The sequence below is a fragment of the Onychostruthus taczanowskii genome, unplaced genomic scaffold, assembly GCF_017590055.1.
Source record: "Onychostruthus taczanowskii isolate IOZ18803 unplaced genomic scaffold, ASM1759005v1 scaffold7, whole genome shotgun sequence".
Classification (NCBI taxonomy): domain Eukaryota; kingdom Metazoa; phylum Chordata; class Aves; order Passeriformes; family Passeridae; genus Onychostruthus; species Onychostruthus taczanowskii.
The window spans coordinates 10,413,821-10,430,046 of NW_024504786.1; the positions used below are offsets into that span (position 1 = coordinate 10,413,821).

At 36.3% G+C, this 16,226-nt stretch overlaps 1 protein-coding gene across 1 annotated transcript in view; it reads left to right on the forward strand.

Annotated features, from left to right (window-relative positions):
• The window catches only part of AK5 (adenylate kinase 5), an 83,577-nt gene that overhangs the window by 516 nt on the left and 66,835 nt on the right, over positions 1 to 16,226 (forward strand). The window contains exons 2-5 of the mRNA XM_041421331.1: positions 1,466 to 1,652; positions 2,631 to 2,798; positions 8,220 to 8,389; positions 8,509 to 8,622. Of these exons, the coding sequence (XP_041277265.1) occupies positions 1,466 to 1,652; positions 2,631 to 2,798; positions 8,220 to 8,389; positions 8,509 to 8,622 (639 nt within the window). The remainder of the gene's footprint in view (positions 1 to 1,465; positions 1,653 to 2,630; positions 2,799 to 8,219; positions 8,390 to 8,508; positions 8,623 to 16,226) is intronic.

Consider the following 16,226-nt stretch of genomic DNA (forward strand, 5'->3'; position numbering starts at 1 on the left):
CCCCGCGGCCGCGCCCCTCCGCCCGCCGCAGCCGCCCGCCCTCCGCCGCCGGCGGGGAGCGAACTTGGGCGTCCGCGGGGCAAAGGAGCGCCGAGGAATGCGGGCGAGGGGCATCTTTCATCGGTCGGGGGGAACAAAAGAGCCGCAAATGTTTAGTGAGGTGTTGTTTAGCTTCCCACAAGTTACCTGCTGCTAATGGCTGATAATTACTTCTCTGTGCAATGTGGATTTTTTTCCCCCCCGGATCAGACAAGCTGTCTTCTGTACATAACATATACACATATGTATTTTCTCTTGTCTGTGCTGAAGCTAGACGTTTTTCTATATATTTGAAAATTGCAGGACACGGTGAATGTGAATGGTTTAACAACAGATGCAGACAAAACTGGTTTTCTGTTGAGGCTCAAAGCTTGAGCTAGTGATTTTAAAAAATTGGTACATATCTTCTGCAAAAATACACTGTTAGTTGCTGCGATCAGTTAAGTACTATAGTAAGGGCGCAGATACATTGAAATTATATCCTGTTTTATAAGGATATATTTTATATTTTAAATGTGTGTAAATACCAATTCCTGTATAAACTGTAGATAACAACAGATCAAATCCTGAATTTGAGCTATTTATGTTTACTGTTAATACCAACTATGACCCTCAAGTTTATTCACTCAAAAATTAGGAAAAGCAAAAAGAACAGAAATCATCCTGAAAGACATATATTGTTAAGGGAAGGTTGGATGCAGCAGTCTCATGGAGAGGTGAGATGATGACTTATGTATCACTTTGTCAAGGAAATGTGTCAGAAGAGGGCCTGGCAGTCTTTCTTTCACACCCCCCACAATGCTCATGAGTACGATGAGTGAAGAATTAATACTGTAGAAAGGGGGTTTCTAATGGCTTGACATCTGGGATCAATTAAATCAGAAAGCACCTATGAATTTTGGGATTGTGGGGTATTTTTCCTCATACTGATCAAGGTGATGTTTGAGTATTTCTCGTGATTTTTAAAAATCTTCTTTTCATCGCTTGTGTGTTGACAAGAATATGGATGAGATACTTGTGGGTGCAGTGGTCTTTAAGGAAAAGATACATTTTAATGATGTCAAAGACTACAAAGGATATGTAAATTTTGGGGCTCTCTAGCTTGCATATTGCTCTGTGTGTACTTGCCAGTGACAGTTCTAAGAAAAATGTAGAGGGATTTTTTGGTATTTTTGGGTTTTATTTTAGTGCAAACAGACACTATAAAGACATAGCCATGAGCTTCCTTTCCCAGTAATTTTTATGGCATCGGCAAACCAAAATAATTTGATTTTTTGCGGGCCTCACTTTTACATAATGGATTGCAGTAGAGTATGAATATCACTGGATGTGGCGTTTCTGTGTACAAAGTAAAAGACAAAGTAAAGGTGCTTGTTTTTACCTGGCATCTATCATTATAGTCTCTATTTCTGATCTTACATTTCAGAGTCTGTTGAATGGATTGATGTGTTACAAACCTGATGACCCAATTGAATATTTGGAAAGCTGTTTGCAGAAAGTAAAAGAGCTTGGAGGGCCAGAAAAAGTGAAATGGGACACTTTTGTCAGCCCAGAAAAGAAGACCCTCCCTCCACTCAATGGAGGACAATCCCGGAGGTCTTTTTTCAGGAATGGTAATGTATTAAAATTCAAAATTATTCTATTTCTTCAACTGTGTGTGGTTTTACATCCACTACTGAATTATTTTATACTTTATAGCAGATTATGCCTCATTCTGATTATCTGCAGGCAAAGGAGTCAAGAATTCTGTTTCCTTGCTTTTTGGCACTTGTTTTTCTCCTACCGTAATGGATGCTAGGCAGGAGAGGAAATTATGATCACTTTCCAGCCAAACAATGGATGTTTGCTGAGTAAATGTTTAATGTATCAGTGGAGGGATTTCTTGTATCCTACTTAAAACATATGCAAAGATGGGGCAGATATGACACAGCGAACTTGCCTTGTGTTTTCAGTTGGTCCTTATGGATGACATACACACCAACTTCAGTGCACTTACATGTGTTTTTTCTAGTTTACATTGGAGCTATATGCTAATTTACTAAATAAAATACAAATTATAAACGCTTAGAAAAAAGTACGTCTCATAAAATCTAAGCAGATGTCATACCAATACCTGTAATTATTTTATTTGTAATGTTAACAAAGAGCAATTAGCTCGTCTTTCAGTTGCCATAGTTATTTTTCCTTGCCTTCCAACATTTCATGAAGATAATAAGCAAGAATACTGTCTCTATCTCTGTGTGCAACATGTATCACTGAAAGAGTCCTGCTTAATAGTAGAGGTTATCTGCACAATATAAAGCTTTTCTTCTCAGAGGCCCCTGCTGAACTCTGGGTGCTACAGGCACCATGTTCATAGAAAACCTGATGTGCTTGAAAAGAAACACCAGAGAAAACTGACTCTGTGTGGTTGTGATTTAATAAATCCGTTAAATAGAGGCCAAAAATATTTAATATAGCAACAGCAAGCACAATGTAAAATTATGAGATATTTATACTTTATGTATGATACTTATTTAATCTGTGTACAGAACAGATTTTGAGTTTTCTGCCTATTTCCACAATTCCCAGTTTATCTTACTACTTTACAGTGATGCCTGATAACTCTAACTTCCCCTACCGTCGCTACGACCGACTGCCTCCGATCCAACAGTTTTCCATAGAAAGCGACACCGACCTTTCTGAAACTGCTGAGCTAATTGAGGAGTACGATGTGTTTGACCCTGCAAGACCTCGACCAAAAATTATCCTTGTCATAGGTATGAGGGCAGTGATTTCGACAAGATTTTATCACTGCTGTTTTGCCTTTTGATTTGTACTGCAAATACATTGAATGCTTATATGAATTTAAATACATTTCTTTCCATCTGCCATAACAAGTAGTGTAGGCCAATTAAGAGTGAAATTGTTAGTGCTGGACATGGCATTCCAACTGTAAGAATTTTAGGGGTCGCAGCAAGCACCTGCACTCGTGTTCTATAAACTGGATGCTTCTTAGCAGCTGGAGAGCTCATGATTTTCCTTATGAGCACATCTGCCAGTTTGATTTCATCTTATGTAAACCTGGTTCATGCATTTCAAGGCAGCAGGACCATGTGAATCAAAGTGCTCTTCCAAAGCAAGCTTAGGATTGAACTAAAACACTCAGATATACTCAAAACTGATCACAAAAATGGGGTATTTTAAAATATTGTGTAAGCCAACTCAAAAAGGTGATAGACCACTGTTGTCCTCTATACTTAGACCCTTGTCAAATGATTCGTATGTCCAGTTGGAGTAAGAATACACTGTTCATTGCATTGGTAAATTAATCCTCAGGTTTATTTGGTGAATTAATCCTGTTCCAACTTCACAGAGAGTGAGCACTCAGTTCACATTAGTTAATTGTGCTCTCTCCCAAAGTTCTCTCTTGTGAGTTGCTTAGTGTTCTTTCTAAGCAGCTCATACTTTCCAGCCTCAGACAAGCATAGGTTATTAAAAAATAGCTGCAGTGTAAATCAATATTTTTTTCTGTTCTTGAATTTAAGTTCTTTGCATCAGTTTCCTTATCAGCTAGGTAGTTGTCTTTAGAAATGTTACCACCAGGCCTAATCATCTGATTCTTTGGATGGCTTAAAGAGTTACAGCACAGGTGCCAGGTGATGGAGAGCTACATTTTTAGTGTATGAAGCTTTATTCATATTAAAGACAGATACTGCTTCCATAACAGAGAATATATGCAGTATAATAAAAGGGAACAGAAATGTCTTCTCTGTACTACAGAGTGGAAACTCTAGGAACAGCATGTCCTCTAGGCTCGGCATTCAGCAGCTCTCAGAAATGAGATATTGGAATAGATTGAAAACAGAAGACCAGGCATTTTTTTAAGTATCTGTGGTATGCCAAAGCAATTGCTCAAGGCATTTGAATTTTCTTAATCTTTTGTTTCAGGATTACAGATTTCAACATGCAAATCTCTGTATGTATTGCTGAAATGTGAAGATTGCAATTAGATGGAGAAATAACACATATCTTCCTTTCATCTTAATTAATTAGCTACCCTTCCTTTTCATAAAGGAGAATAACTGGCTCCTTTTCAGTGACCACAGAAGGCCCTTAATGCATTGAAATCTATGTAGCTCAGTTGCAGGAGAGTGATGAATGAAGGTTTGATTTAAGTGAGATAAAGAGAGATTGGCTTTCACCTCTGGAACTGAGTGCGGGTGTATTTGAAGTGAAATCCTTGAACACCAGCATGCACTGAACAGACCGTGGATTTTACAGAGCTTTTCTTTTCTCCCATTTATATAGGGAACGTTGTAAACATTCCACAAAGGCTATTTCAGGTTTATATTCCCACTGAGTTTCTCTGAATCTATTAGAGTATGATCTGATAGAAACACAGTACTCTATGTAGCTTAGCAGCTATTGTCCATTTTTGTACAGTATCAAGACAATTTCTCCCAAATTCAACTTTCTATTGAGAAAGCACATAAAAACACATGCTGGAAAAAGTAACTGAATAAAAGAGAAAAAAAAAAAGTATACTGTTCATTTCAAGAGATATTGCACACAAACAATGTGTTGCATATTTTTAGTTTGCATATAATGCCAGCAAAAAAAATCACTGAAGTAATGTATTACTGTCTAATTAGAGATAAATAATCATCCTGCCTTGCTCAGGTGGTGCTGGTCCCAGTAACTGTTAGGGATAGAAATGAAGTTAAAGTCCTGTCTTCCACTTCGCATATTCAGTGAACTTTTCTTTATTAATGCATTAGTCCAAGATCTTTTTAATGCTTCCATAAAGGTTTTTACAACTTCTTTGCTTTATGAAATCTATCATCCTTATAATGAACCAGGTAGCTCCAGGGCTGAAGAGAACTCACTTATAAAGGTGGGGGCTTTGTTCTTTTCCTGGGTTTGCAGAAGAAAACTGGTGAAAGATAAAGCTATAAAGCTACATAGTGAGTGGATTTTAGAAAAAATCAGATGGAACCAGCCAGGAGGGCACTCATCTGAATCAATGGAAAAATTAAGTTTCTAAGGTATTATAACACTATTAAATGAGATTGTGTTTAAAAATGTTCTTCCTAATATACTTTTAAGAAACAAATTTGTACTGTTAATATAGCTTGAATTTAGAAATCTTAAAATATTAATTATCTGGTGTCATTAGCACCTTAGTTAAGTATGTTTTTAAGCTGCACTTTCTTCAATATATTACTTAGTATTAAAAGAATACACCTTTCTTTTGAGATCAAAGTGTAAGGGCTAGATCAAATAAAGTGCTGTCGGCAGGCAGCTGCCTATTGATTTGTTAAATCTAGTCCACAGTCAGATTTTAAAGTAAGAAGTATTTTCAGAAATTTTATTATTAGTTAAATTAATTCTGAATTTACAACAATATATGCAAAATTGAAATAATGAACAAAATTAAATTAAAACAACTGCTTCAATAACACTTTTTGGGTGTACAAATCTTTACTTGAAACCCGTTAGGAAACATAATGCATCTTGTTAGATGCAACAAGCATTCCCTAGTCTAGACATCTTCTAGAAATATATAAAATAATCATACTTTCCTTGAGTAACATGTCTCAGAATAAGTAAAAAGAACAAAAAACAAATGGGATTTGATTTTTCTTTCTTGTGAACAGTTTGTCAGTGTGGTTTATCAAAGAGTCAGGAATGGATACATAGTACGATAAATTATGATCTGCTGTGGGAAGTAATTTTGTCCTATCACTTTTCTCTTATTTTGTTACCTGAATATTTTCCCTCAAATTGTAAACAGATAATACCATCTTGATATTATGTGCTTGGATTGATTTGGATAATGTGTTTGGGATGTGTTGGGATTGATAAAAACAAAATGTGATGAAAGTTTAGGAATATTAAACCAAACACTTCATTAGCTATTTTCTGATTGCAGTGCAGATTGAAAAAAAATGGAAGTGCTGATCTACACTTTTTTTGGTTTGTTTTGTTTTTTGGTTTCTCTTTACTGGCAAAGCAAGGCTCTCCCTAACACAAGTGTGAAGTTTATCTATTGTTTCAAACACGTTTTTTTCACCTATTCGACCCTATTACAGACTGATGTTTTATCAGGTATCGGTTCTGGTTTTCTGCCACTTTTTGTATCTGTGCTGGAACACAAGCACTATGTTCCTTGTTTCCAATTTTTTAATTTTCTGTGCATTACTTATGGTCTGCATTTTTATTGTTGCTGGGTGCAACATAGTCTGTTTCAAACTTGTAAGGTTTGGTGAAATGCATTTGTCATGGGGAAGGCTGAGCATGAGAGGGAGCAGGGGGAACTGGAGCAGAAGTGCTTTATAGCCACTTCAGTGGAGAAGATGATTCCTACTGTATCAGATGCTTGTGTACCTAGAGAAGGGGAACCTTCTTTATCCTAACAAAGAGGATAGATAGCTAAACTGTCTATGAAAGAGAGAGTCCAAGCTGAAAAACTAAGCCCATCTAGAACACCTGGAATTACTGAAATGGAAGGTAGCTGTAGTCTGCTGAAAGAAGAGAGAAACTTAAGTCTTTTTACAACAGAAACACCAAGTGAACTGAATGAGAGATAAAGATTTTTCAATTGTGATCTTATAAGATACACTTTTTCTTTCTTTTTTTTACATGTGTGTTTTATGAACATCTGTAGCTGTGTTGTCTAGTTGGATGTTACAGATAAATGCTTGTAGAAAAATAATTTAAACTAATTGGATAATGATAAAACCCTTTGGTTTTTTCCCCCAGGGGCATAACTAAACTGTGGGCAGGGTATGGGAACATGATAACAATAGGTACAATTCTCTGTGCACTCTCTTGAAATGGCTCCTGGTCTTTGTTCCAAAGGACAGGTACAGCATCAGCATCACAGCATTGGATCACAGAGAGTTCCAAGTGACTGCTGGTGACACTGAATGCTGTGTGACACTGATATTGGGATACAGACTGGAGCCTGGTTACAGAGAGTGCCCTAAGCATATGTGTACAAATACTGTAAAGATTACCCTGCAACTAGAACTGTATTGATTATAAAAATGTTTAAAAGCTATTTATGGGAATAATACAGACAATAAAAAAACAGTTACATGATTACTAACAAGAAACTCAGTGTATTCAGATTTACTTTCATTGCATTGCTATATTTTTTAAATTCATAAAAAAGTATATTTTTAATAAATCTTGATTCTTTTTCTGTTGAAATAAAATTCAGTGTTCTCACAAAGAATTGCCCAAACTACAGCTACTTGGGATTGGTAATTATTATCAAAACATTTAGTTCGAGTTTGCTTTGTTATACTCTTCAGTACGATACATTTTTCTACACATAAACATTTATTTTTATGAAAACAATTTCTTAGTTTTAAATATTGGATTCCAGATTCTCTGCTCATCACATCATAACATGTTCTGATAGTTTTACATGCATTCTTGCCACTGCTGTCCAGCTCACCTTCCCTGCAGCTTTCCCTGCTATGTAACATAGGTGTTTTCAGTGATTTTGATACCCTTTCAGCCTGGGCTGTATATATTGAGGGGTCTCTTCTTCAAGTTATCTAGCCAGCAAGCTGAACCTAATTTCTTCTCTGATGCTTCAAGCATCAATACCAAAAACTGATATTGCATGGTTCAATAAGAGTCCTTATACCAAATCACTATGGAAACATCTCAGATATTTATTTTTTTTTTTTGTATTTTAAAATAAGGAAACCTCAGAAGCTCTTGCAAGCATATTTAGGAGCAGATTTTATTAGTTCCATTTCACTAGTTCATTGATTTAATTGGCTTATTTAACCAAGTACTATTCTTTCTGACATGGACACACTTCAGACTATCTGGCTCTATCTCTGGATTCATAGAGTTTAAGAAGGGAATAGTTCTGTTTTCTGCTCCTCTACTGTGGATCAAGAAAAACTCCATTCCAAGAATGGCTTTAGAATGAGGTCAGCCTTAAAGAGGACTCTTTTTATTTCACAAGTGGATTTGTATTATTTTTTAAAATTTCATTTTACAAACTGTTATGTTTGTGATCCAGTAGATGAGACACATGGTCGGTAACAGGTCATGCCACTGTGAGATTTACTCTAATAATGCTTGGAAAACTGGTGCCAATAGCAAAGATTTCACCTGTGATTGGGTACTTCTGATAAAAGGTTAATTTAATGTTTGCTTATGATTCGCACTAGGTGGCCCAGGAAGTGGTAAAGGAACACAGAGTCTGAAAATAGCAGAACGTTATGGATTTAACTACATATCAGTTGGTGAATTGTTAAGGAAGAAAATCCACAGCACAAGCAGCAATAGAAAATGGAGCCTAATTGCCAAAATAATTACTACTGGAGAACTGGCCCCTCAGGTACAGTGTTTCCTATGTTCATATTTACTTTCAAGGGTTTATACATGCTGTAGTGATGTGCACCATCAAGAAAACTCTCTTTATGATATTAAATAACTAACTTATTTTCTCTGTGAAAGGAAACAACCATAACTGAGATAAAGCAGAGATTAATGCAGATCCCTGATGAAGAGGGGATAGTGATTGATGGATTTCCCAGAGATGTTGCCCAGGCAATCTCCTTTGAGGACCAAGTAAGAGATTGTTTTTATTCTTAAAATAACTTACACATCTCTACAACAGTTTAGCTTGTTGAAATAATAAGTCAGATTCCAAGAAAAAGCATTGCTCTTGAAATCTTTGCAAGTACATAATTACAGGTTGATAAAAGATTTATGTTATATTATGTCCTGTTGTCTGAAGACAGACTGTTTTGTAAAAAGACAATGTGATAATATAACCAAGAATCCAAGCCTTTTGTCTCATAATGAAAGTCCTCTCAGGATGAAGAAAAACAGTGAATATTTTCTGTGTCTTAATGATTTAGAAAGTGGAAAATATTATATTTCCTTATCTATTTGTTCAACATAATCTCCATTAAGAGAAAGATACTTGAAGCAATGCATCTCTTCACAGTGCTTTTACTGTCAAGTTTGTTACAGGGCATTGAAAAGATGAACTAAAAAAAGGTTAAAACTAGCCATGCTTTGCAAGTTTTTGTAAACTAGAAAGCTTTTTATTTTTAAGAAAATAAGGTCATTGTGGTTATTCTAAACTACAATTCCAAGGTTTAGCCAGCTAAAACTGTATTCCTGAGTACTATTGACATGTTGTTTTCATGTGTGTATTTTAAACTAATCTAAAAATATTTTAATTCAGTGGAAAAACAAACAGCTGATGTCATTTTCTGATCAAGTGCCGCTAGCATAACAGTTATGGTCACAAGAAGAGGTTGCAGTTTCAGAGCTAAATTCTTAGAGTGCCTACATGCAGAATGTTTCAAAGTCTTTCACAATTGCTGGTCTACTGCTGTTTCTCTACTTAGAATTCTTAGTGGCATTACCAAGGCAGAAGTAACAAAACAAAGCAGCTAATGAGGCATTTCATTAGTGTGCTTTATAAGGTATTATTCTGGGCAAAAATTAGAAAACTGAATTGAGGAAATTAAAGGAAACAGACAAAATAGTTATTACAGGAAATAGCAGTAACTGCCAGCTCTATCTCCCTATAATTAACAAAGGGAAGATTGACTATTTTAGAAGTTAAACAGCAGAAATGCAGACTTAATGATCACTTCCTTCTGTCATTTTTTTTTGTGTGATAGTGTTAAGAGCATTTCTTGGTAGCATAATTTTGTGCTGATGTTGTTTTTGATGAAAGAATGGGGGATATGAAAAGGGAGGAAGTGACAGGAATTCAGTTATCCTATGCTCAGATTAAGGAAAGGAAAACCAGTTAAATAACACTTGATTATAGTCACAGAGAATTCCTTCATTCTCAGTCAACTGGGATTTGTAAATCAGATTCCTTAAGGCCTGATTCTACCTGAAAGATAAACCACTAAGTCTTTTTAAAAGTCCCTACTTCATGTAGGGAAAACTTTCAATCTTACCTGTTCTAAAAAATACAGGAAAGAAGGATTTCCAAGCCTTTTATAGGAGCATAGGCTATCTGTTCAGACTTCTCCATTTCCATATTTCTTTGCAGTTGACCTGTAATATGAACATGTCTAAGGCCATGGAAATAAATGTACAAATGCTATGCATATTTCAACATTCAGTCTTATATCAACATTTCCAGTGAGATATATTCAGTGCTTTATCTTGGATTTATATTTTAAAGAAATAACATATGCTTGTTGTTTCTTTAAAATTCTCTGTTTAGTAAGCCCTGATGCTACTCACCTTGGTAGGAAGGTTTTGTGTTAAGGAAAAGGGACTATCAGCAGCCACGTTACTGATCATCCTTCACAGGCTCACAGTCACCCATGGCATGTCAGGTAATTTACATGAAGCATGCAAACGTTTTCCAGGCACTCAGAGATTCCTCAATAGGAAGTGCAATTGAGTTGTGGAGAATTCAGTAATAACTGTTGTGATAATTTGTCTAGGTCTGCAATTAGAGATAGTAGGGGGCTTCCCACAGCTGAGAAATGTTACAGCTTTCTTTCTAGCACTGTGAAGGAGACTTGTTCTCATTAGCCAAAAGTGACAAAGTGAGAAATAATTAGTTGAAATTTCAGCATAGAAAGTTTGATTAACTAGTAAGACAAATTTAATTAGATCTACTAAGCAATGGAACATCCTTTGAAGAAAATGGTGAAGTCCCACAAAATACAAATTGTTCAAGTGCCATATTCTTGCAAAGACATTCCCTGTAGAACACTGAGATCTGTTGATAAGAAGTTTTGAAAAATAATTAATTCCCACTGTTATCACTAGCTTTGTCATGAGCAAATCCTTATTCCTACAGATGGTGCCTTTGAGACCATTGCATGCTTATGTACCTGAAAACAGCAGAAAAATGTATGTGACACATAAGAATTCTTTACCATTGTTTACACAACCACAAACTCCAAGAATATAGGTAGTAATACGAAAAATTAATTATGGGGGGTAGCACAAAAGGAAAAGGACAACTGAGGTGCCTGGTTTCTCTTGAAAGCACATGTAAAATCTAACAGTGCTGTATTTGCAGTCATTGTTAATGTAACAAATAATTTATACTAAATTATTTCCTTCAGTCTTATGGCTCACAGAGCTGTTACTAAAACTTGATATTGGACTTTCATAATCTCTTCATCTTGTGGAAAAATCAAATGGATACATGTATGTCTGAGCTTTAGCTACAGGACCTGTCCTGCATAACATTCTGTTATAGAAATATATCATGACAACAACTGCTTGTTAAACTTTGCATGCAATTGCTCTTGGTACTACCAGCACATTTTTATCCCTTTGACTAATCCAGAAGCGGAACTTTTCTCTGGGAAAAAAAAGTTATTTTTAGTAAACTAGTCAAAGCAAACCAACTTACGCTAACATTCCCATACATAGGTATAGCTAAAAGATGATGATTTCTTCCTTATTATGTTGCCAGACTCTCATGTGGACAGTAAGTTCTCAACATGTTGCTAGGCAGAATTGTATTAAAACACGTTGCATCTCAGTGACTAAAGTGCCTAAAATAAAGCAATGTATCATTTGCAGCACAGACAGTATTTCTCTTTCTGCTCAGATCTAGAAACCAGAAGTAACAAACAGCGCTTCCATGCAGTAATGTCAATCTGGAATAAGTGCATTAGAAAGCACTTTACACATCACAGGAATTTTATATTTGAATTTAAGCTTTGCTCCCCTTCTTTTCTATTGAGTTTTGATAACAACACTGTTCCTGTCATCCACGTTTTTTTGAGCAGCAAAGAAGTTTTTAAGATGGCATCAGTGATGTTTTCAGAGTTTCAGCAGTGCTCACCAGCCAGCAGGACATTGGCCATTCTGGTCACTTACACCTGCTTCATTTCTTAATGCTCAGCTACTCATTGCAGCTTCCTGCAGCCTGGAAGAACTCAGCCATGAGCACTGCGGTATTCTTTGAGTTTATCTCAGTTTTCTTTGAACTTTTTAACCAAGTTAAGTCCTGTATTTTTCTCTTTGAAAACTGAGTTTAATAAGTAAATTCCTCTTATTGGAAGTCTGAGATTGTTGCCAAGTCCTGACCCTCTCATTTCTTATTTCCAGAGAGCAGAGTCAATACTGCCAATACTTTTGATAGTGGTACTTTTAACAAAGCTATGAAGTTCCAAGCAGTCACAGTTGTAGGGAGAAAATGAAAACATGAATTTTAATGCCTTAAAATCAAGCAGGACTTTCATTTTATATATTCCTTTTAAATATATGATAATTTCTATATTTTTCTCAGTTTGGACTTCTTCTGCATAGCAGCGCAGACTTAATACTGATGTATTTGGACTTTCAGTTTGAGCCTAAGCATAAAGCTGTCCTAAACCACAAATTTCATAGGTATCCATGATCTCTGCTGAGTGCAAATAGCAGAAAGGTGTTTAGGTTTCAAGGACACATTTGAAAATATCAAGGAGAAAATGGTTTATTTACCATTAACCTGTCATCTTGAAATTCAGCAAGTCAGCTGCAGTCCCAGCATGCTGAAGCATGTTAAATATCTTCCTGTCCTACAATGCTGCAATAAAATGCTTCTGACTGGTGTATTGATCTCCAATGCCTTGTGAAGAAATTGCAGTTTGACTTTCTGTGTAATCTCTTATATGGTTTTTATCCTTCCCGAGAGAAACAATTAACTGTATCTTACAGTTAATTTCAATTACTTCTTTGGTTTATTTTTTTCCATCACTTCCAGTCATTCTTGTGATGGAAATGAAAGAAGAAATACTTCTTTGTTAGTATCAATAGAGTAAGTACAGATGTAGTTTGCTTAAAATATACTCACTGTAATTTTTTTATAGTAAAATAACTGTAGAATAGGTATTAGAATCAATGGATGTTCATGAATGAATGTAATTTAATTGATGATAAAAGAGGACATTTATTTTTGTAGAGATAATTAAAAAAAATGTTTTTGTCTTATATGGCCTGGGTGACAAGACTATGTTTGAGTAAAATCTTAATTTAAATAATAAATAGAGGCAATCAGTTTTATCTGATTCTTTGTTTAAAAAGCTCTTAGGAATATTCATAAATGCATATACCTCCAGTGAATAACTACTCATCTTGGCTGTAATTTGAGTTAAATTTTAACTCTCAGGTATATTCCTTATGAAAATTATTATGAGAATAATTGTGATAAAGTAGAACGAAGTGTGTATGTGGCACAATATAGGAAGTTAGAAATGCCTGGGTGCTTTCAGAGGCTGAGGAGAGCAGTCCTGCTCCTGCAAGGCTGATCCTTAGACCTCCAGGCAGAAGCGATGCCTGCAGTGCCCTCCAGGTTTGACACAGGTGTTTGTGGCAGCTGCCTGAGGGTCTGACTGCCAAGCTCCAGCTCTGCAAAGAGCTTCTCACAGAAAACCTGCTGTTCCTGGCCAAGAGTGTGGCCTCCAGAGCAGCCAGGGAGGTGGATGCAGCCTTGTTGTCAACCTTCTTAAGGGGAAAGGACCTGTTTTTTGCAATAGGCTGTTGTTCTGGTAAAGATATTTTTTCTGTATCATGGCAAATGTGTTTTCTTTATTTCTATTCCCCTAAACTTCTCTCTCCCTTCTCCCTGATCTCTACTTCAGTGATCCAGGTACACTTCCCTGCTGAATATGTTCCCTGATCTGTGTGAGGAGTGGGAGGATTATCACATGAGCAGACTGCTTTGCTGTGGTTCCTTTGTTCACTGTCTTTTCCCTGTGAATTTTACATTGTTATCTTTAAGCCAAGCCTGGCCTGTGGAATGGTCTTACCATTCTCCTCTTCTCCCCTGGAAGGTGGAGCACTCTCCAGAGAAATATAAGCAGTGGTTCAATTTTCTGCTTGGTAAGCAACCCTAGGCCTCAGGTTTCCAGATTTTCTGGCGAGGGCTCTTCTCTGCTAGTCAGAGTAGACAAAGGAGAGCTCATCCATTGCTGGTCCTCAGGACAGGACCTGATGCTCTGAATTCAGAGTCGATGGAGGTGCCTGCTGAGCAGTTCTGAAGCAGAGGTCTGCTTCAGAGTAATTTCTTCATATCAGAAGCATTTGTGTTAACACATAGGGTTTTTTTTTAGTTAGCTGCCCGATACAGGTGAAAAGCTGAATCACTTGTTCCCAAAGACACCAGTATGCCTAATTACATACTCTAGACAATTTGCTGGAAATTTATTCTCTGGGCAGTATGAATATGGTTCAAAAGAAGATACCAGAAGCAGATTTTATCAGCAGGATTCATTATTTGACAACATGATTCATGATTTTGCATTTCTAAACCAAGAAAAAACTATGCAAACAGTCTAATAAACCAGCAAAGATGGAACTATAAAAAGCAAATAAGTAATTACAAGGGAGAGCACACATACAAAGGACAAAAATCAGCTTGCTAGTAACCTTTACCAACAAGAATAAAATGCACTGTTAAATTAATGGCAATTGTTCATGAGCTGTCAGTTTTCTCAGGAGTATCCAGTAGAACATACCAGGAATTAAGAAACAGAGCATTTTCATCTTTTGCCTAATAAGGAATAATGAGAGAGAGTGTAATCATCTAATTTCTAGCAAACAACCACACTATTCTCACTAACAAGAGGAGATGTAGAAAATATCCCCAGAGAAAAGAGAGCATCTTTCCACTTATACTGCTTAATGTCAATAACACCATCAACTTGCATAGAATTACTCTCAATTTACTCCTGGTTCCAGTTTAGGAAGGAGATTCAGACCCAAAGAGAGTAGGATTTACTTACTAGTAAATATGAATCTAAAAAATGAGAGGATGTACCCACCAGTTTTATTCTGAGTTGATGCCATATGCTCTTCATCTCATTTAAAATGAATATCCAGAAGCCTGTCTGTTCCCATAGGCAAAGATTCTCCCTTCAGCTGAGTTCCAGTTAGTAAGTAGTGAAATTCCCTTCCCTGAGCCCCACAGTCCTACCTCACATGCATTGCTGGACATGAATAAAACCCTCTGCCTTGAGCACAGGATGTGTGTAGTAGGGGAAATCAGCATGAAGTAATCCAGCTGTCTATGTTGGTTCTGTACAACTTTTCTACAAGCTGAGTCTCAGAGCAAAACTTATTCCCTAGCCATAACACTCAAAAACAGTTGTGAGTTTGAAAAATAGGTTTATTTTCAAGTGAGTCATAAAAACCCTTCTCTTTTGTTAGAAAAATGCAATTTATACTCATATTTATGTAGGAGAATAGATATGTTTCTAAAGAAGTAATCCCAGATGTCCATATATTCACTCCACTCTGTTACATTGCAGTTAGAAGTATTTATAAGCATGTCTTCAGGCAGATACAGTTGTGGCAAGTGGAAGCAAAGTGGCTCATGAAAACAGGAGTGAAATATCAATAGCATTTCAAGGGTGTATCCTAAAGGTTGTAAATGCATGAAGGAGAAATAATAATATTAAGAGCTATTAGGTCTGTATGCCTATGCATGCAGGACAAATGTTACCCTTTGGTGCGCCTTCTGTTTCTTACATGGTTTTCAACTACTTCCTGATGATAAAGATGTGTATTCTGCAGGTAAAAGTTGAATTCATAGAGACATCTTGTAATCAGACTCTGTTTTGACTTCCTACCTCGAATATGCTTGAATTACTTTTTTTTACACTTCAAAAAATCTTTCTGACAATACTTCATTTGAAACTAGGTTTCTTGAACTGAGAATTTTAAAGCACTGTTTTCATTGACATTTTATTTCTGTGAGTGAAGTGTATTTCAGATTAAAAAACCCACAGTGTCAGAAAAAAGGTAATCTTAGTACCTGTGATAGTGTCTTTTGTATTATCGCTGTTGTAAAAAAATTGAGAACAACAGTACTCAAATTCTGTAGAGAATTTTCAGTTTTCAAAAGCAAAAGGAGAAAACTAAACCTAATTAATGAATTGTCCAAGTCTTACCCTGTTATTATCCTCATTTTACAATTAGAAAAAAAAAAAAAAAGAAAGAAATGTGCCCAGGGTGTGTTTTCCCATTTTCTTAAACAATAAGTGACTTCTGCAGCCAGTGCAGTTTGTGGGAAGTAAAAGCAGAGGAGAACTTGCACACCTGATGGAACCACGGTGGCACTCGGATCCTTCCCTTCCTGTGGGAAGTTCCTTTAGAGAACTGAGACTGATTGTGGTAAGCTGCACTCTCATGTATGTGTGAGACAGGAGACCCTCTTCCTTCAGGGCTAATAATTTCATGAGTGG